Here is a 22,386-nt window from a genome sequence, read left to right on the forward strand (position 1 = left end):
CGCACCTGCCTCTTCTTCTTCGGTCCTCTTTTGCCCAAGCCCAGGTCTTTCTTCCCACGGCCCGACCTATTCACGCCGAACTTAGACACTGCAAGGGGCTTTCTTCTTGCCAGGAAATGTCTTGTTTTGAACCTTGCCCACTTCCTTCTTCTGGACCAATCAGTGTGAAAGAGGTAGGGTCTCAACGGTGGGGGTGGTTTTCTTGGTTTGGGTCTTTTGTTTTGTGGCTGATAGTGGGCGGTCTTGATGTGTAGGGAACGTTGGGTTGAGAAAATCGTGAAGAGGGTGGCTGGGCTTTGAGGTTTCGGGGGTGGGTACTGTGAGTGATGGAGTGGCTGGGTGATGGGTGAACATGGTTGGAATTTTGGAGGTGTTGGTGGGGCTGTGGGTTTAGGCAATGGTTCTACTGATGGGTTGATATTTGGTGGGGCTGTGGTTCTTTTTTTGGAAGATTTTTTTGGCAAGATGGATCTTTGGCTGGGTGTCCAAATCTAATTTGTATTAGTTTAACAAAACTATTCCAATCTGTAAGATTTGTAAAGACTCCCCTCAATTCCATTTCTTCCAACCAAGTTACAGACTCACCTTCCATATGATATGAAGCTACCATATACCTGTGATAATCGGGAGTATCGTAATGGTTGAAAATTTGTTGTATCTGGTACATCCAATCCGAAAGATTTTGACCATCAAATTTTGGAAGATTGTAACCCGCCATTGTAGGAACGACGGCTCTGATACCAAGTTGTTACGGACCTCTGTAACGGGGATGGACGATGGTGATTTGGATGGGAAAGTGCGTGGAATAGTAGGGTATTCGAGGTACCTTGGGCCTCCTAAAGTTAGAGTTATTCGAGAAACCCTAAAAACTCTTAAACAATCACAAGAGTTGAATAATATTTTTCTGCTTCCTTATTTCATTTTTCAATACCCCTATTTATAGGGTTACAAAACTGGAATTACGGAAACAATAAATAAATAAATGTTACAAACCTAAATAAATATTACTAATTCTAAATACGACTAATACCATATTAATAAACCCTATTATTCTCTTAAAGAGAGAATATGACTCTTACCTTATTTAAATCTAATAATAAACCCTATTATTGTCTTAAAGAGAGAATACAACTCTTACCTTATTTAAATCTAATAATAAACCCTAATATTCTCTTAAAGAGAGAATACAACTCTTACCTTATTTAAACATAATCTAATTATTCTATTAAAGAAGGCATTAATATAATTCCTATAATACCCTTGTCACATACCCTAGGTATGTAACATGTTACTTCACCATCGACGGTCGATGTGTTATGATAAGTCTTGAATGTTGCACATTCAAACCCCTTAACTTGCAATTGTTAAACCCTTAGTCTCATTGTAATCTAACATTTTGCATGGTTCAAGTGGTTAAAGGAAAAAGACTCCAAAAGCCCTTAGAATAGAGCTTAAAACGGATAGAAGAATTTCTGCCAAGTCGATGTCAATCGAGTGCCAGATTCAGTGGATTGAGCGACTTGTCGATCGATCGACTGTGCAGCGCCGAAATGCAGAACTACACGTTGCAATTCTGAAAAATGGAAAAGAATGGAATATCAGAAACAGCAGGCGATTCCTGACTTATGGGCGGCATGGGAAACGATTGGAGGATACCTTTCCTCCTCTTGAAGTAATTTTTGGCCATAAATAGAAGTGATCCAACGTTTGGGCCACTCTCTCTTACACTTAGCTTAGTTTTAGGTTAGAAAAATAGAAGAAGAAAGTGAGGGCTTGTTAGTTTGAGTTTTTACAAATTCGTGGACAGCAACTCATGATGGATTGTGCTTCAACATCAAAGGATCCAAAGACCTCCATGAGTGGCTAAGCTCTCCCTAGGGTTTTGATGAACCCTATCCAAGTATCAATGACTTAAATTGTGTTTTTCTTTGGGATTTTTCTATTTAGGCTTGATGATTGTGTAACTTTGAGGATTATAAACTTTGTAATTGATTTTAATGTTTTATGCAATCTTGATGAATTTATGATCTTGTCTTAGAAAGCTTTTTATCTTGATTGTACTCAAATTATATTTATTGTTCAAAAGATGATAAGTACAATGGTTATGCAATGGTATTCCTTGAACATGCAACAAGAGATTTTAATAGTTCATGCCTAGGGAAGACAAGTCATGCCACACCATAGATTAGTGTAATTTAGGTAGATGGTTTGTGCTAACCAAAGATGAGTTACACTTAATCCTTGATTGTGTGTGACTAAGTTAATAAATTTGATAATCCATGCTTAGGGTAGACGGATCGTGCTACACCCTACCTTAGGTAGACGATCCGTGCTAATCGAAGATGGGTTACACTTATTTTTAATGATGGTACTTTCTTGACAACTTTGTTGTGTGATTGACAAACACACACAAGTAATATCATGCCTAGAATGAATATCCCTTGTTAAATATAATAGCCATTGTTACGAGGATAGTGGTGAAATCAATTCTTTATTTTCTACTTCATTAAGTTCTACTTTAATTTATTTTCCAGTATTTAATTTAGTGTTTAGTTTACAAAACAAAAAATCACAAAAATATCATTTTCTAAGGGATAAATTAGAATTGATTTTTTTAAAGCTTGATAGATACAACCAACTCAATCCTCGACACCCTAAATATAAACACTATTCTACAGTGGTTCGTGCTATTGCGAGTAGTATTATTATTGAAATTTGAAAAAGAACCACATCACACTAACTTCATTTGCAACCAGGGATTCCGAAGTCTAGCAGTGTGGGTCTTCTTAGGTGAGGTCTCCTTTCGCCGATGGGTGTGTTTCAGCTCCGGCGGTCACAGTAGATTCCATCTTAGTGTCGTCGTTAGAGGACGTAGCTCAACCTTCTCACATCATCTAAAACCCTGTTGCTCCAAGGTTTGTCTTTCCTCCCTTGCTGACATCCTCTTCTGATCCGTTGTTTTCTGCCGCTATGCTCTTTGCTCCGACAATAGAGATGTTGTCTGGCTAGAAGTTCCCTCAAGTCTGAGGGGCCTTTTTTGGCACCAGTTGGTATTGGTGTCGGGTCTGTTGAACATCGGATTCAGTCCACCTCCACTAGGCAGGAATCATTTTCTTCCGGTGACTAGTTCTTTAGGGCGGCTGAGTTGGGAGAAAGGTTACGTCTCTCTACTCCAGCATCATCAATATCTAAGCCGTTTCAGAGTTACTATAGGAGGGCTAGAGAAGGCAAAGCAGTGCATTTGGATGAGAGCTTATTTGCTGAGTCTGTGACGGCGATGAGGATAGATATTGTTGGTGAGACCAAGTCTTTGTAGCGCTCTAAGGTGGAGGATCCCCTTCTTGTCGAGGAAGTATCGGTGGATGCAGTGCAGCCACTACTGGATTCTGTTGGAGTGGCAATTTCCATGAAGGTTGTTGTTAAGCAATCTTCTCCTGCGAGGGGTTTCCTTCTGACGGAGTTTCTCAATCGGTCAATGCAACCCCTTCTCTCGCCTAAAGTGTCGATTGTGTCGTCATCGACTCTTGTTGCTAAGGAAGTTGAGGTGGAAGGGACTCCTTCCCTTTTGGGTGGTTGTGGCACTCCTAACAATGAAAAGGGTGAGGATTCCAGGATTAATGGTTTGATCCAGTCTCAGAAGTGGCCGGTAGGCTTTGGCCTGGATGTGGAGATCATAGTGTGGGATCAGGGAGACAAGATTTGGAATGGGGAGGATGGAAAATCCCCTTACCCCGACATGCCCTTGGATTGGGCGATGGATGGTGATGAGGGCGAGGATCCATCCTTGGCAATCCTGGATGCTATTGAAGAGGAGTTTTATCGAGAAACTATGGTTGCGCGCCAAAAGACCAAAGGTATGAGGGAGCTGTTGAACTTGAAAAGCTCCATTAACTATGGCAATACAAGCACACCCTCTCGGCGTTAGAAAGGGAAGGTTCACATGATGTAGTATTGAGTGCCTCATGTGGGTCTTCGGTTTTAGGGTTTTAGGGTCTAGTGGGTTTGTTGGGTATCTTTGTTTGTGAGGGCTGATTTGGTTGTTCTTGTGTATACTACATGTGTATTTAGAGACGCCTTACGCTTTTTTTAATATATTTTTATTACTTATAAAAAAAATATATATATTTTACACAAACCTCGAGAGAAGACATTTCAAGGACCCTTCACACAACCAGAACCTTGAAGGCATGCCAAAGTCCCAAAAAAGAAAATCAAATAGAGTCCCAAAACTAAAAAGGAAAATCAGACAAAAACTAAAAAAGAAAATCAGACAAGTTCATGGCTTGCCTGTTACGGATATATGAAGAGGGGCTTTGCTACTTTCTGTCCGATACCATGTGTGATCCAATATAACTATATAAACCAGGTATTCACTAGAAATTTATAAAAAGAAACACATGCTTAATTGGCCCAGAGTTTGGGTTAACCAACAAGAAGACTGCTTACAATGTATTAAAAAAATAAAAACTGCTTTCACTGCAAAATTATAAAATCTGATCAACACATGCATATTCATGCCATTGAATATATTACTTTTGCATGAAAATAGAATGGAGAAGAATAAACTAAATGGGTTAGATGAAGTGATCAACATCATACCAGCTCTTCCCTAGCAAGTAGAACATGATCGAAGAGCACAAGTCAAGAAAGAACAACTACAATATAGAGTGGTTATCATTAATCACTTACAGGGCAGCGGAGATTAACCGTAATTGAATCAGCGATGACTTCTACATCACTATCAGTGTCTTCATTTTCTGCGGCAACCCCACCATGGATGCAACGGCAAACACGTGCAAGTCCATCCTCAAAATGCTCGCCATCTGCTTCTCTGGGAATCAAGTCGAGAACCTTGGAATTGAATGGACGAAAAGAAATAAAATTAGTTACATGACACTTAAAGACCAATTATAAATGAAATTACATGTAGTCAAAGTTTAATCAGAATGATGCTGTAGATAATGTGCCTACCATAATACCAGTTGAGTTGTGAGTCCCGTGAGGCAAGGGTAAACCAGAACATTAAGCGGGAGTCACGAGGAAAAAAAAAAGGAAAAAAAAAAAAAAAGAAAGAGAGGAGAAGAATATACAGAATTAGAAAATGAACTTCAAGAAGCATTGTGTCAAGTGCTGAGATTCGAGAACACATGCCTAAAAACTGACGTAATGAATATGAGTACTTGATGAAAAAAGTCTGTAAATTATTAATTTTATTGTCAGTAATAGCATTTACTTGTATCCTAAGGGATGAGACAGAGCATATGCCATCTTGTTATCAATTTACTCGAATGGTATAGATCCATCTAAAATCAACAAACAATAAAGGATTTATGACTATGCCAAGGCACACTGATCTAAACGTGACAAACGCAGTAGATCTTCCATAAATTATAACGACAACAACAACAAAAACAACAGTAGCAATAATAATAGTAATAGCGAGAAAAGATATTCAGTTAGTAAACCACTAAACGCCAGATAATTAACAATGTCAACATGACAAAAGCTACCAAAATTTTTATTTTTGCTTTTAATTTCTTCAAGGTGTTTTGAGAAAGAAGAAAGACATGAAGAGGTCTTGTTTTTGTTTTAAAATTTATCTCATGAGCAGCCCTGTCACGTTTTTGAGCTCCTTCGTCCATGTTAAAAGTAAAAGCAAAAGTGTTTTCCATGAATGGCATAACTTGTTGATAGTGCTAAGAAATAATGAAGAGAAATAGATATTCAGTTAGTAAACTAATAATAGTTAGTCAACACGACGAAAGCTCTACCAAAAGCTACATATGTAAGTGTTTCCCATGAAAGTCATAACTTGTTAATAGTGCAAAACAGTTTCCCTCCTCATCAGAAGTTCCATGGAAACATGATTTTTTCTTCCCTCCTATTAAAAACAGGTCACAATACCTGTTGAACAGTACGCTGCTTTACAAGTCTGATACCAAAGCAGAAAACACGAGCATCACATCCTGATAAGGAAATCTTATTAATCCTGTCCCCAATGTATAATGCGATCTGACAAGAAAAAAAAATGATTAAATTAAAACCTATTATTATCAAGGCATGAATCTAATTAGTATAGTCAACAAACTTGGGGAGGGGGACAAAATGGAAAAATGAAAAACACGACTACATTCACAGGCTGTAATATCAACAAATTCATCAGCAAATGAAAAAACGAAAGTTACTCACTAATGCACCATCATCACGACCATTGGCACCTAACAACTGTGATCCAGGTCTATTTACTGCCCTAACTGCCAAACCTATAAAATTATATACAACAATAAAACCAAGAGCATGTTAAGTCAGTAATGAGCATTATTTAATTTATTGAAATCCAAACCAATATGTGTGTGTGCATAGGCCAAACTACACATATACAACAACCAAATTAACTCACTGTGGGGCCAAGTTACGCACAAGTTCAGGTAAACCTAGTGTCATGTACTGAAACGTCCAATTAAAGAACCTGACTGACTGAGCGCCCAGTATACCCTTCAACCAACTAGGTAAGTCCGGGTTTAATAACCATGACCATGAACATACTTTAAAAGTGTTATTAGGGTTTTGTGAAAAGAAAGAGGAGGCACGTTATATTATCTTACGTAGCCTACCTCACACATTATTATATAGGCTTTGGAGAATATTACAATGACCACAATACCCTCAAACCCTAATATATTATTCTAACACTCCCCCTCAAGCTGGAGCATATATATCATATAAGCCCAGCTTGTTACAAATACACTCTAACTGGTTCCGACACAAAGCTTTTGTAAACACATCAGCTAACTGGTCTCCAGACTTCACGTATGCTGTAGATATATCTCCATCGAGTATCTTGTCTAAGATGAAATGACAATCAACCTCAATATGCTTAGTCCTTTCATGAAAAACTGGGTTAGATGCAATATGTAAAGCAGCCTGATTATCACAAAATAACGGAATAGGAGTAGGAGCTGAGAACCCAATCTCTTGAAGGAAATGTTGTAACCAGGTCAATTCAGTAGCAGTATGAGCCATTGCCCTGTACTCTGCTTCAGCACTAGATCGTGCCACTACTGTTTGTTTCTTACTCTTCCAAGTGACAAGATTACCACCAAAGAATGTGCAATAACCTGTAGTAGATCGTCTATCTGAAGGAGAACCTGCCCAATCTGCATCAGTAAAACCTTCGACTCTAAGATGTCCATTTGGTCTATATAGTATTCCTAGACCAGGGGCTCTCTTCAAATACCGAAGAATGCGAGTAACAGCTTCCCAATTTGAAACCCGAGGAGCCTCCAAGAACTGACTAACAACACTAACTGCATATGAGATATCTGGCCTGGTGATAGTAAGATAGTTCAACTTCCCAACTAGACGGCGGTACCTGCCCGGATCTTCAAAAAATTCACCTTCACCCTTCAATAATTTCTTATTTGGATCCATCGGAACATCAACTGGTCGAGAACCCAAGAGACCTGTCTCTTCTAATAAATCAAGTGCATACTTTCTCTGAGATAAGTTGATACCTGTTCGAGATCTAGCAACTTCAATACCTAGGAAATATCGAAGTTTGCCCAAATCCTTTGTATGAAACTGCTGTTGTAGAAACTGTTTTAAACGAGCAATGCCTTCTGAATCATCTCCAGTAATAACAATATCATCTACATATACCACAAGAAATATATAGCCTACACTAGTGTGTAAGTGAAATACTGAATGATCCGTCTGACATCTCTGAAGACCAAACTTCAATACTGCTTTAGAGAATTTTCCAAACCATGCCCTCGATGATTGCTTGAGACCATACAATGCCTTTTTCAACTTACAGACACGGCCTGGAGACTCCCCCTGAGCAACAAACCCAGGTGGTTGCTCCATATAAACCTCCTCATGCAAATCCCCATGCAAAAAGGCATTTTTGACATCCAATTGAAACAAGGGCCAATCCAGAGTAGCAGCCAAAGAAATAAGAACACGAACAGAAGAAATTTTGGCAACGGGTGAGAAAGTTTCATCATAATCAATACCATACGTTTGTGTATAGCCTTTAGCAACCAGCCGAGCTTTCAATCGATCAACAGAACCATCAGGATTAAACTTAACTGTGAAGACTCATTTGCAACCAACAGTCTTCTTATGAGGTGGTAAAGGAACAAGCTCCCACGTCCCATTTTGATGCAAGGCGCTCATTTCCAATTCCATAGCTTGCCTCCAACCGGAGTGAGATAAAGCATCATGCACTGTCTTTGGAATGGAAATACGAGAGAGGTGGGAAATAAAACAAGTAGTGAAGGAGATAAAGAACTAGTGGATACAAACTGACTGATAGGATGGTAAGTAGTGCAAGAACGTGTACCTTTCCGTAGGGCAATGGGCAAGGAGTCTGATGCAGGTGGAAACACTGGATCTGAAGACGGTGAGGACGATGATGGAGGAGCAGGAGCTAATGGGCATGGTCGACGCGTATAAAGCTGGAGTGGGGCAAGCGAGTGTGGTGGCGACAAGACTGGAGGAGCAGAGGTAGGCTCAGAGAGAAATGGAATAGGCAGCGGAATGGACGCAACATCAGGTGCAAGAAAAGAGTCACCCAAAGAAGTTGTAGCAGGGAAATAGGGGAGAGACTCAACAAATGTGACATCGGCGCTAGTGAAGTAGCGTCGAAGAACAGGACTATAGCAACGATATCCTTTCTGAGTGGAGGAATATCCAAGAAATACACATTTAGTAGCACGAGGGTCAAGTTTATCAAAACCGGGACCTAAATTATGGACATAGCAAACACACCCAAATACCTTAAGGGGCAAGGAGAACGGGGAGGAAGAAGGATATAAAAGGGAACGAGGAGAAACACCATCTAAGACCGAGGAGGGCATCCTATTAATGAGATAACAAGCAATGAGAACAGCATCACTCCAAAATTGTTTGGGGACATGCATATGAGACGAGACAACGTGTAACATCCAATAAATGACGATTCTTGCGTTCGGCCACACCATTTTGTTGTGGAGTGTGAGCACAAGAGGTTTGATGGATAATGCCTTTATCAGACAAATAAGAGGTAAAATGACCGGATGTGTATTCTTTGGCATTATCCGAACGCAAGAGACGGATTTTCTGAGCAAATTGAGTTTTAACCATATTGCGGAAAATTTGAAAAATAGAGAATAGCTCAGTACGATTTTTCATTAAAAATAACCATGTCATACGGGAAAAATCATCCACAAAAGTCACAAAATAATGGAATTTATTGGACGCGATATTAATGGGACCCCATACATCAGAATGAACCAACTCAAAAGGACTCGAAACCCTACGGACAACTATAGACAGAAAAGAAACACGACGATGCTTACTAAGCTGACAAGCTTCACAAGACACAGATAACTCAGAACGAAGACTTGGGACTTGATGCTTCAAAGTAGGAAGAGACGGATGACCAAGACGACAATGCCATTGAAGAGCGGAGGCCGAGGACTGCAAAGCGTGAGAGGCGGGTGTAGGTGCGAGGTCCAGATAATATAAGCCACCAACTTCATGCCCCATACCAATCATCCTCTTCGTCTTGAGATCCTAAAAAATGCACAAAGAGGAGTAAAAACTAACTGAACAATGAAGGGCTTTGGTAATTTTACTAATAGATAACAAATTAAATGGAAAACCGGGAACATGTAGAACAGACAACAACTCAATGTCAAGACTCAAATGGGTAGTGCCTGAGCCGGCCACATGGGAGAGGGAACCATTAGCAAGAGTGACACTTTTAGGTGTAACAACAGAATGATAATCAGAAAGGGAAGTGGACGAACCAGTCATGTGTTCATTTGCGCCAGAATCGATAACCCATGGGTTGCTAGTGGAGGATAAAAGACAGTGAGATGCAGTACCTGACTGAGCAAGAGTAGCAATGGAAGAGGAAGAAGCTTGCTTATGGGCCAAGAATTGAGCATACTCATCTTTCGGAATGGAGATGACATCACACTCCAAATTGAGGCTGGACGGAGCAGGGGGTCCAGAGGTGGCTAGAGAATCTGCTTGAGAAGACACCTGATTGGCAAACCCAGATGGTGTGCCATGTAGATCCCAACAATAATCCACAGAATGATTGTTTCGGCCACAATGAGTGCATTTGCGAGACCCACGACCGCCCGTACGACCACTACCTCGAGAATCACGTCCACCGCGAAAACCACGACCACCTCTACTGACACGTCCTCCACGGGAACTACCAGAACCACCACGGGCAGCAATAAAAGCAGCGCGATCACCCTCACGGTCAGAATTCAACACAGGGCCATGATCAGATAGAGTAGCACGCTGAATACGAGAAAAAACCTCAGGAAGAGATGGGAGATCTGAACTACCCAAGATCTGTGCACGAACTGACTCATACTCAGGTTTCAAACCGAGAAGAAAGCGAACCACATCCACATCTTGACGTTGCTTGCCCATTTTCTGTAGATCAGTTGAGAGTGGTTGATACATATCCCGCTCCTGACAGATGGCCACAACCTGATTGTAATACTCGTCCACAGGCTGAGCACCTTGCTCGAGTCCAAAGTATTGTTTGCAGACTTCATAAATGCGAGTAATATTGCCAGTACCAGAATACATATGACTAAGATGATCCCAGATATCCTTGGCAGTAGGAAGATAAATACACGAGGATCCAATGTGAGGTTCAACACTGTTCAGCATAAGAGAGATAATCTGATTGTCTTCCTGATCCCAAAGGCTGGTGGAAGTAGAATCAGTCGGTTTGCCTGATTGCAAATGAGTATACAAACCCTTCCCGCGCAAGGATACCTCAACAGAACGTGCCCAATAGACATAATTTTTGCCATTTAATTTCACGGATGTCAGTGGTATATTACCCATAGAAGCCGAAGTGGGTATATCTGATTTAGTAGGAGTAGTCATGCTGAGTCGAAACTACCCCAAAGTGTACCAACAAGAAGAAGAAAGCCCAAAAACACAACACAAGCAATAAAGTGTGTAAAATGGACCTGAACCAAGCTGAACGGGTCTAAAATGGGTTGAACCGGGTCGGGAACTGGATGAACCGGATCTGGAACTGGATGAACAGGATCTGGAATGTCTGAACCGGGTCTGGAACTGGATGAACCGGATCGAGTTAAAAGCGGGTCGGGTTGACTGGAACACGGAGCGGTCGGAACTGAACCGAATGGACTGGGCTGACCCGTGCGGGTTTGAGTGACCCGGCCCAACGCAGATCCTCCGCAGCGACAACCGAGATGGCCGGTGACCACGTCAGTCCAATCTCCACTGAACCCACGCACTGAACAACCACCGGGAGAGCCACACCACCACTAAACGTGGCTCCGGCAACCGCAGACGACGTCAACCTCCACAGACTGCACCGACGCCACCACTAAGCACAGCTCCGGCCATCGCAACCAACACCGGCGACAACCAACGGAGCAAACCAACAGAGCAAACCATGACGGCAAGATCACGCCACTAACAACCGTGATTGCGCAGCCGCCGCTTGCCAGACACGGGCATGAAGCCCAGTGCCGTAGATTCCTTCGAGATGCAGCACAATCAGGTCTTTGGAGTTTCTATGGTTCTGTTGTGAATGACGACAAACGAGGGAAAAGAAAGAAAAAAAATATATATATTTTAGAGAATAGGGTATAGTATGAAGAACGGAATTAAACCCTAAGATTAAACCTTAGGCTCTGATACCATGTTATTAGGGTTTTGTGAAAAGAAAAAGGAGGCACATTATATTATCTTACGTAGCCTACCTCACACATTATTATATAGGCTTTGGAGAATATTACAATGACCACAATACCCTCAAACCCTAATATATTATTCTAACAAAAAGTAAACTTTTTTTGAAAAATAATTCATTTCATTGATGAGCGCAGAGAGGTACAACCCTAGTACACAAGATGTATACAAAGAAAGTCCCCCTTACATGTTAAAAGTAATCTAAGAGCTAAAAATCAATAAAAAAAGGTTTAGATAATTTACCAAAAACAATGGCTTCGGTTAAGGCCTCATTTTTAAGCACTAATTTTTTATGTAACATTTAAAATTTATGAACCCAATCCCAAATTCAAAGACCTCAACCATTGGTGACCCCAATCTTAAGGCATAAGCCTAAAAGGTTTACTTGTGGGATATACATACCTTACATCTCATGAGCAAGCCATGCCTAAAGCCATACCTTGTAGTTTATTTCAACAAAAAGCAATACAAGAATACACAGAAGCAGAGCTTGAGTTCTCCCTAAAAATGTTTTTGCATTTTCAATTGAGATGGGATGATTCTTTAAATCAAAGAATGATCAATAACATCAAAGTATCTTGTCTCCTGCTTAGAATGAAAAATCCAAGAGATATTGCTATATCTGCTCTGGCCTCAAGGACTTCTTAAAGCTTACTTCCCTAAAATCACTAGCATATAGCGAAACCAATTTTAAAACTACTAGTCAGAGACTGTAGTTCCCAGAGCCACAGATGTGCCCCCTCCCCCACCAAAAAGGAGAGAGAGAGAGAGAGAGAGAGTAAAAACAAAAGCTAGCAACGAGATACACCATTATGTTGTAGATGCAAGTCATACATCAACCAAAGTGAGAAAAGATCATCGAATTGCATACCATTAACCTGTAAATCCGCATACAGTGGCCACTGCATCCTAAATGAAACACTATCATTGAGAAGTATGCACCAAGCCTGTGTGACAAGAGTGTGTTACTTATAAATAATCCATCTACCAGAAAACGCACAACACAAACATTATAAATCAAGAAACATAAACTGCCACTTGACGGACTACCAAAGTGAAATAAACCTGAATGTCATATTCAGTATTCTGTAGCAAATCTCTATCATCTCTTGTAAGTTCAAATGTTTTCTCCACGTTCTGTATTGGATTCGTACTGAAAAATCATGGGGGTAAGGTTACCATTGAAGAGCAAAAGACCTCAAACAAAACAATATAAATATTAGATCTAGATAAGACACAAAAATAGTTGAAAAGCAAGATATGCATGGACTACTAGTCATTTTCTTGGTCTTGGGTTTTGACAATACTCCCAACCTCTTTAGTGTCGTGTCAAAGTTTTTTAATATCATATCTGTAAATTTGATATCATACTCGTCATTTGCAGCTTGTTGTGGGAGAACCAGTTTTTGTAAATTTGAAGGTAAATAATGGTGTCGTTGCTGTGAGGATGTAATATCTTGCAAATCTCTTCTTGTACTATAGGTTTTTGGAACCCGATTAGTTAGGTTAGCTGATCTTTTAGTTGTCCAGGTGATAGCCCTGATTGCTAACTAAGTTGGCATCTAGCCTAAATCATGATTCAGTTCTTTGGTTGGCACAAAAAAGTTCGGGAGCGAATTTCTTCACATAATGAGTTGTTTAGAGAGTGGGGTGGAAGGGGTAAGGGGGAGAAGAACTAACAAATTGAAAGTTCTAATCACTGTGAAGAGAAAACAGTTGGTGGAGAGAAAGAAATGCCAGAACTTTTGAGGCACCAATTTGTCACTTTATGAGAGCACTTTATGAATGGATGAGGGCCTCAAACTATCTGTCAATCTCTTCTCTTTTGGATTTTTGGGAGTAACGCAAATTCATTAAAAGCACAAAAGGGCGCAACCCTATTACCCAAGAAGTATACAAGAGAACCCCTAAAGTAGAAAGGGATTGTAACATCATCTTCTTCAGGGATTGTGACAAACTATTCCACCCTTTGTCTTTTTCTTTTTCCAACTTTCTCGCTCACTTTTCTCTTTCTAACTAGGTGTTTTCCTTGTACACTCTCAATGTACTAAGGGGTACCTTACGCTTTTTTTTAATAAGATTGGTTTCTTACTTATAAAAAAAAAAAATCATCTTCTTCAGCTCGACCATCACAGTCACAAGATCTTCAAAGCTACTTGCATTCAGCTCTTTCTAAAGACACCACAATAGATACAAAGGAGCCAACCTCCACATTTTCAAAGCTGTACAATTTTCCAATTGTCCCCTCCAACTCATCAACAACTCTCTCACCTTTTGAGGCATAACCTATGCAACACAAAACAACTGGAAAGGCATACTCCACAATTTTGTTACAACCTCACAATGAAGAAGAAGGTGATCAATAGACTTCCCATATTTCTTAGACATACAATGCCACTCCACCACAATAACATTCTGTTTTCTTAAATTATCAAAGTTAAAGATTTTTCCTAAAGTCGTCGCCCACACAAAGAACGCTATTCTCAGGAGAGCCTTAACTTTCCAAATACTCTTCCAAGGAAAAGAAGATTTTATCGAAGTTGTAACACCCCAATCCCATATTGGGAAGATGGGTATCCCACATAGAGTGAGTAGTTTATAAAAACACTCGTGCATTACTTACTTACAAGGTGAAACTGAGTTTTATAAATGATTATAGGAAAGCTCCAAATTAACTAGTTCTTTTAGGGTGGTAGAACAGATGTGACTAGCGCTTTCCTTGAGTCATTCAAATGGTATCAAAACTACCTAATAACGCCATGTGGTATTAGAACACTACTTGACGTGGCCCTAACGACGATGTCAGAGGTTTAAAGGGGGGGGGGGGGAGAGAGATTGTAACATCCCAGTCTCATATTAGGAAGATGAGTAGCCCACATAGAGTGGGTGGTTTATAAAAACACTTAATAAGTGTTAAATCTCACATTGCTTACTTACTAGATGAAACTATGCTTTGTAAGTGATTCTAAGAAAATTTCAAATTAACTAATACTTTTGAAGTGAGTGCGTTATGTGGTTAGCACTTTTCCTGAGTCATTATAGAAGTAGATAACACATGTCACCAGATAGTAACACTTAAATTCAAACAATTTCATTTTAGAAGGAATCCAACAAATTTTATCTTCACCTCCTTGGCATAATCTTTGATGAAAACTACATTTGAGAATACAACTCAAAGAAAACAGAGACCACTTCCACCTCCTAATCGTGCACAAGTCTTGTAAAGAAAATATTCCAATGAATGTTTCCATTCAGGAACTGCATTTGATCTACCACCCATGCATCCTTGTCACAAGCAATAGTGAATAATTCCAGAAATGAGATCTTCAAGGGCTGCTCCCCAAACCAAACATCATACTAAAACTTCACCTTAGATCCATCTCCTACCTCATACCTCGCATATTTAGCAAAACCTTTCCACCCCTTCCTTATACATTTCCACACTCCCACACCATAAGGCCCCCCAAACTATCATATTAAATGTCCACCACCGATCTCCACAAAGCCTCCCTCTCCATAGCATACCTCCCCAACCACTTACCCAAAAAGGCTCAATTAAATTGAATAAGATCTTTCACCCCCAAACCCCCCATAATTATCAGAAAAGGCATCACAAGTTGCAAAGTTGTTCGCAACTAGGCTAAAAAAAAAAACAACAAATCAACCCTTTCATCTCCTCATGATTCCTCGATCCCATCGAAAAACCCGATAAAAGCTCACTATCCACCGTAGCAAACATCATCCTGCTTAACCCCTAAAGTCTTGAAAAGGGCCCAACCAACCTTGTTCTGACATGTAGGCTAAGCAGCAAGTGTCCAAAACATTTTTCCCCCTTCTATTCTAGACACGGACTACTAGTAACAAAACAAAGGCAATATATCTCCAAAACAACACAGCATCTTGCGTCCAACTACCGACATAGCCATGGGCACCCACTTCAACAACTGGCGACAGCAGTAAGGGCGCGGAGGCGAGATGGGTTCGGTAAGGGTTGGTGGCGTAGGGATGAGTAGCACGAGCGCGTGGAGGCGGCGCAGCATGGGGAGCAAGCAGCCCAGCTGGGTGTGGCTCTCATAATTGCAGTGCTATGGTCATCAACCGGCGCAGTGGGTTGATCGAAGTGGGTCGGCAATGTGCAGTGGCTGGGGTCACCAAATGGGGACACTGAGCGTGGTGGTGAGTGGCTAAAAGTTGTAACAAGGGCACAGTGACGGCACAATGCTGTGTTTGGGTGTTTAGGTGGCGGTACGATTATGCCATGCGAAAGAACAGTCGGTGGGTGGCGATGTGGTGGGTTGCAAAGGGCCGATGGAGGATTGTGGTTCTAGGTTGGGTTGGTGCTGATGGGTTGAGACTATTGCAATGGGGTTTTTAGGCAATTTTTTTTAATGGTAGCGGTTTTGGGCGTTTGGAAGCTAGTGGGTTTCACAGTTTGCTTTGGCCGACAGTGGAAAGGATTGGGATGGTAGGCCCCTTCCAAAAGAGGGTTGTTTGGTGTTAAATCTTTCTACAATGTCTTGGGTTGTTAGGATGGTTTTCATTTCCCTTCAAAGAGTGTATGGAGAACTAAGGTTCCGTTAATGGTGGCCTTTCTTGTGTGGTCAGCGGCTCTAAGGAAGATCCTTACCACTGACAATCTTCGGAGGCGCATCATTGTGATTGGTAAGTGAGGAGCAAAAAGAATGGAGAGTCCGTGGACCATCTTCTTCTTCATTGGGTTATGCCTAGACGAGTAGTCGATTTGCTTGCTTGTTAGTGGACTGCTGGCAGCACTCAGAGTGCTGTTGTATGGAAGATGGTGCCTTCGTGCATTTTTGTGCTGTTTATGGAAGGAAATGAATAACAGGTGTTTTGAGGACTGGAGTTGAAATCTTTATTTTTCAACACTTTGTATCTTTAGACTGCTACTTATGTTTCTCATTTAGTGATTAGTTATAATAATTTTCTTGTTCTTTTTGGCCTACTACCTAGGTGGCTTCTCTTATATACTCCCTACGTACATGGAGGCGCCTTACGTTTTTAATAATATCTCGATTAATTGTTTAAAAAAAAATGCAATTCCTATTTAATTTCAATTTGGCTTTCCAATCTCAACCAGCGGGATCTTTATACACTTGAGAATCTAGACTACAAATTACTGCAATAAAATTCATTGCATGCACCTCAATGCGGTGTTGTTCCATATGGAGTGTTTGTTGCTGATGAAGGTAAACTAGAGAATATGAATACAAAGATAAAAGGAGCCAGAGCTTTCAAATTCAGCTTCTAAGAAAGGGAAGCTGAAACTTAGTCGAAGAGGTTTTCTCCTCTCCAAGCCACTTGTTCAGGTGTACGGATTTCTTCAGAACAAAAATTGTATGAGAGCAATGTAAAAAACAAAAATCCCACTTATTTACCACTCAGCTTGTGTTACTAAAAGTGTAGCACAGAGAGTTGAGAAGGGAAAACCCAATCTATCACTCAGTTTTTGTAAGACATGCAGAAGCCATTTCCAATCATTACTAAAACAATATTGACAGAAAGGGAATCTATATAACATAATAAGGTACCATGTAATCTATTTTGAACATCACTTGTCAATATATTAGATGTTTAGAGTGCGGGTGTGTCTGTGTTTGTGTACCTATCTAAGATGCAATAATTACTGAAGAACTACACTCCTTTTTATCCCACTTCTCATTCTTTTCTACCAATTTTTTGTGCACTCTAGCTTGACCACTTTAACGAATACATCATCAGGGTCTTTTTGGTAGGTTACAACTTCTTTTCCAACAGATTCATCCAAAAAAAGGTACTTCTTCCCCAACAGTAGACTCAAGTCAAATGCTGCTAATGGAAATTGCCAGAAAATGGCTGATGACTATGAGCATAACTCTTAAAATCTTAAACCATTAAAATTTTAAGGTAAGGCATGTCTTTGATGAAAATACTAACACATAGATTTAGAAAAAGAAAAAATCTAAAATTTAAGACAAAATACAGCGGTAACAGTCAATCATATGAGTGACAGGAAGAGGATAATTAAGAAAGTTGAACTCACCCATCAGTTGGAATACTCGAAGCAACCAACTTCACAGGAGATAGTAAATTTCTGACAGTCACCCAGAAACTGCATATGGACATATTTGTAAGAACAAAAGAAACTCACTTACTGAAAAGAAAAGAAAAAATAAAAAAAATAATAATAATACTCTACATACAAACCACCACCACCTCTCCCCCCCCACCCCCAATAAAAGAAGAAAAAAAAAAAAAGAGACATGAGAATTGTTTTAAAGAATCAGAATCACAACTACCAGAAAGACCTCAATTCTAGCAAAAAGGATGATTCTAGGAATAAGTCAATATACATTCATGCATTCAACAAACAATCATTTCGGCTGCCAAAGCTTGCTCAACAAGGAAATAGCGAAACCTAAAAACAGATACAAATATGCCATTCATCCGGAAACGCAAGTTAGTAATTAATTGCTTTATTATTATATCCTGTAAATCTATTGATATCACACACTGGTCAAACATAAATATTTATCTCACAACACACACATAAATGACATAATGAATGCCACAAATGAATATAAACATACAGACAGAGTTAATTACAGACATGCACATACAGACAGAGTTAATTACAGACATGCACATATATAATGAATACACACAAATACATAATTTTTTCCTCACATCTTGGAATTAGGGAGTTGGCATATCCAACAACCAAGTACATTTGTCAAATTATCATGAAAAGAAAACGAGTGCTATGTAGCGAAATGAAAATAGGCTACCTAGTTAGATATAGTTATATCATTGACATGTAGAATTAGTAATGGAAAATGCATGGTACATACGGATCAGCCCGTTTAATTCGGCATATTTCACAATAGAATAAAGGGGGAACTGGTGGAATGCCCTCCATGGTCTTATCTGGAATAATAACACAGCCAATATGTTGCTGCACATGACATCCTGGATCCACACACTGCACATAGCACATCTCTCACTTAGACATAATTCAATACCCACAAAATGATCAAAAGGAGATCTATATCACCTATGCAAAACATACAAACTCTGAAGAGCACCTGAAATTTTAATGGTTTAAGATTTGCAAAGAAACATCTCATGAAAGAAACATAAAAATGCATAAATAAATATCTTTAAATATCAAATAGAATCACTCCTCTTTCATGAGGTTGAATGAAAAGCTCACAAAGAAAAATGTTGAAGAATGTATCAAATAAGCTGGGAAGCAAATAAGTGGAGCAGAATCAAGCCAAGTACTTTATTCAAACTCATCCTTGTTGAAAGTAAACTAACAAGCAAAACCCAAGCACCATTGTTGTTAAATCTCACTTTAGGAAGGGCCAGCTCAAAGTTATTGAATAGTCTAACCCAAAGTATTTGAGCCTAAATCTCCATTCATTTGTGTTTTATTCTTTTCTTTTCTTTTCTTTTTTCAATAAGTCACTGGTCCTATAGGGAGGAGGGGAATTTGTAAGTCAAAACCAAACACTTAATGTAACTTACTAATTATAGTATACTCTGGAAGATACTTGACTATCAATATATCAAAGTCCGTGGATCTTTTTCTGACTTCTTTGATTTGTCTATATCTTGATTATTTTATGAGTACAACCACCTGAGTCCCAACTTGTTTCTTTAGAATTTAGAAGTCTTGTTGAGCCCAGGCATGTGTTTTCTAAGCTTTGCACAGTAAGCCATTGAGCATGAAACTTTAGTTTGATTTTGACAAGCTTGATTGGCAAGAAATCTAGAATGAGCTCATTAGTTTGTTCTTCCCTAACTTTTTTGACAGAAAAGCCTGTATGACACTTTTTAATGCGCAGAATTCAAGTTGTCCACAAGCAACTAGCTCAACAGCCTGTGCTGTATCTTACCATCATACAACTCGAACACCCAACTAAATAATTAGACTCTTTCAGACACATTTATCAATCCAATCACCATTTAATTTCACACATGTACCTTAAATTTCTCAACATAATCAGTACCATGATGATTAAATGTTCACATTTACACACATCAAGGGTTGGAACTTAGAACATTAAATAATTTGCTTGAGAGTGCACTATATCCCAGCAACTACTCTGCTCATGTTTATAAACTATTTACAAACATAATTAAATAAGGAGAAGAAAAATAAAACATCAGAACCATTTTGGACTCTGTATGCAATGAATCACAGCAGTCAAGTGCTCCCACAATTCATTCACCGCTTAACTCTAAAATCAACATATATATACCCAAAAAAAAAAAAAAAACCCTCGAGGTGATTTAAATAATATCTAACAATAAAGCAAAATTAACTGCTGCAAAACCTGAATCATGGACTCAGTGGGCAATGAACTTCCACAAGGGCAGCAAATCTTCACATCCAAATTGATAGATTTTTCAAACTCTTCTTCAGGCTTATGACTGCTGATATCCAAACCACTCTGTCCCTTGGCTGCCAAATCAGCTAACTCCATATTCCGTATTTTCCTGGAGCACGACAGTGGATATTGCATAACAAAGACCATGAGATGATGAAAAACACGATTGCCCAGCAACTGGAGAAGCAGAGGGTGAAGACTTAGAAGAAACAAAGGTTATGAATCATACAAAAATGACATTTCAATCACAAAACAATTCAGTAAAAATGAACTTTCGAGACAGCCGAGAACAAAATGACATATCTACCCATCAGGGCATATATACACAACATTAAAAGTCACACCTGTAAGCATCATCAATTATTTTTGCTACTCCATTCTTCCCAATAAGGTTTTTCTTTGCTGAACCATTTGTAGTGGAAACTGCACAGAATTTTACACTGTGTATAAGGTGCTTGATCCAAGGCGATCATGGAGAATTTAGTGCCAAAATGCACAAGGACAAAACCAAAGAGCAATACTATGGACTTGTAATGGAAACAAGTCCAGTCAGCTTAAGTATGAAAATGATGGAACAAATAAGTAACACAGAACTTAGCAAGATAACAACATACACAATGGAAGGGATACTAATGCAGTTCAACAGATTACCTTCTTCATCTGAAAGTAACGATAAGATTCTGTTCACAAGAGCCTGCACAGCACATAAAGATGTATAATAGTAAGTTCAGCTCATATGACAAACAATTATTCTTCAGGGAAAGCCTATGGAAACAAAAAGAACTAACACATAAGGTACAGTACTTAAATTTATATATACTAGTCTTTGTTGTTTTAGATGAACAAAAAAAAAGGAGCAGGAGACCGTATTATTGCAACAATAAACACAAGTGACTCCAGATCTCTGATGGGATGGTTGCAGGCAAACATTCAATAAAGAATAGAGAAGAATTTAAACCATACGGAGAACTGCTAGTTTATGCCACAAAATAATGAACCACATTGTCTGAACAAGTTGACGATAACCCGATGCACATCACAAGATGATGCAAGCATCCTCCAGACACAAAGCACAACCTAGCAAACACATAGTTAAAAACTTCACATTGTTATACGTTTGTCAAGATAGACCTTGAATTCTTAACAGCAAACACTTAGAAGGGTATGCATACACAAACTAGTTGTGAACCCAATAAACTAACATGCTGCTAATTTGTTGAGGCTAAGTTGGGGGCTCAGCCACCCCCTCAATTTTTAAATTTGCCTCGGAATTTTATACTTTTTTATGATATAAACCCCACACCTTAATTTCTGGTTCCGCCCCTGCTTACTAAGTATAAAATTATCCATGCATGTAACAAACATACTCATAAGCAACAAGTAGTAGATTTGAACCATACAGGAAAGAGCTTTGAAAATAACTGATTAATTCAAAAACATGCCTCCATTTAATTAATCAACGAGCCATAAATCTGAAAAATAAAATATAAAAAATATACCTGCTTCTTCCCTTGCTTTGAAAGACCAAGCTGGGAGAGAACATCCTTAAGCTCCTTAAGTCGAAAAGATCCCAATTTTCCCTACAAGTTAAGTGTATGAGTAGCATACCATAAGAAAAACAAATATGAATCCTACAAACAAATACACTGGCAACATGAATCCTACAGAGCCCTTCAGCTTCTAAAACCAAAACACATAATCAAACTGCCATATAACCAATTTCAATTCTGATACCACATTCAATCGCAGTGTTTTACCTTGCAGTCTGATACCAAATCCATTTCTTTGCGCATATACACCCCCAATCAATTAAATAAATTCCTGATCATCAAAACCAAATATATCAAGAAATTCAGCTCAAGCTGGACCAAAAGAAACAAGAAACAAACCACACAACATGGAATAGTCAAATTTAAACCAATAAAAGGAACAACATGATATTAAAAGGAATGATCATATATACAAGGCATATGTGCTTCAAGTAAAATCAAACAGTAAATTGCAACGAACGAGTTGCGTACTTGCACTGAGTCAACGACACGAGTGAAGAAGAGAATCGTTCACCGAATTAGGGTTTCAGGTGCTTTTGCTGACACTAGTGCCACTCCGAGTACTGGCGCCACCGGTGACATTGTTTTAAGCTCTGCGACGAGCCATATTGGCCGGACGTAAGGCAGTTATGAAATTCGGTTTTGGATTTTCATGTTCCGTCCGGGCTTTGTTTTAACGTACTTCCGTTGGTTCTAAC

The 22,386-nt window shown here is 39.3% G+C and overlaps 2 protein-coding genes across 5 annotated transcripts in view; both read right to left on the minus strand.

Moving 5' to 3' along the window:
- The window catches only part of LOC133864224 (E3 SUMO-protein ligase SIZ1-like), a 35,948-nt gene extending 13,562 nt beyond the window's left edge, over positions 1-22,386 (minus strand). For 2 of the 4 annotated variants that reach the window (XM_062300505.1, XM_062300503.1), the window contains exons 1-13: positions 22,160-22,386; positions 21,896-21,959; positions 21,638-21,718; positions 20,790-20,832; positions 20,483-20,561; positions 20,085-20,247; positions 18,594-18,724; positions 17,786-17,854; positions 12,811-12,898; positions 12,617-12,692; positions 6,190-6,263; positions 5,905-6,012; positions 4,690-4,851 (exon numbers count right to left, since the gene is read on the minus strand). In XM_062300505.1, coding sequence (XP_062156489.1) covers positions 4,690-4,851; positions 5,905-6,012; positions 6,190-6,263; positions 12,617-12,692; positions 12,811-12,898; positions 17,786-17,854; positions 18,594-18,724; positions 20,085-20,247; positions 20,483-20,561; positions 20,790-20,832; positions 21,638-21,718; positions 21,896-21,931 — 1,110 coding nt within the window. In that variant the 5' untranslated portion in view covers positions 21,932-21,959; positions 22,160-22,386. Of the gene's footprint in view, positions 1-4,689; positions 4,852-5,904; positions 6,013-6,189; positions 6,264-12,616; positions 12,693-12,810; positions 12,899-17,785; positions 17,855-18,593; positions 18,725-20,084; positions 20,316-20,482; positions 20,562-20,789; positions 20,833-21,637; positions 21,719-21,895; positions 21,960-22,159 lie in introns of those variants that run through there. The other 2 variants (XM_062300504.1, XM_062300506.1) reach the window with 2 other exon arrangements.
- LOC133864225 (uncharacterized) lies at positions 6,566-11,538 on the minus strand. Its single transcript, XM_062300507.1, has 2 exons — positions 9,795-11,538; positions 6,566-9,558 (listed from the first exon to the last, which is right to left on the minus strand). Exons 1-2 carry the CDS (start codon positions 10,903-10,905, stop codon positions 9,521-9,523), a joined length of 1,149 nt encoding a protein of 382 aa, XP_062156491.1. The 5' UTR covers positions 10,906-11,538; the 3' UTR covers positions 6,566-9,520.

Source organism: Alnus glutinosa, chromosome 3, assembly GCF_958979055.1.
Source record: "Alnus glutinosa chromosome 3, dhAlnGlut1.1, whole genome shotgun sequence".
Lineage (NCBI taxonomy): Eukaryota > Viridiplantae > Streptophyta > Magnoliopsida > Fagales > Betulaceae > Alnus > Alnus glutinosa.

Bases quoted from the DNA above. Each gene is read 5' to 3' on its own strand.
- LOC133864225 (XM_062300507.1), bottom strand. From the start codon at position 10,905: ATGACTACTCCTACTAAATCAGATATACCCACTTCGGCTTCTATGGGT. The intron at 9,559-9,794 runs GTTCGTCCACTT...TGCATTTTTTAG, and splicing joins CGCAAATGAACACATGACTG to GATCTCAAGACGAAGAGGAT.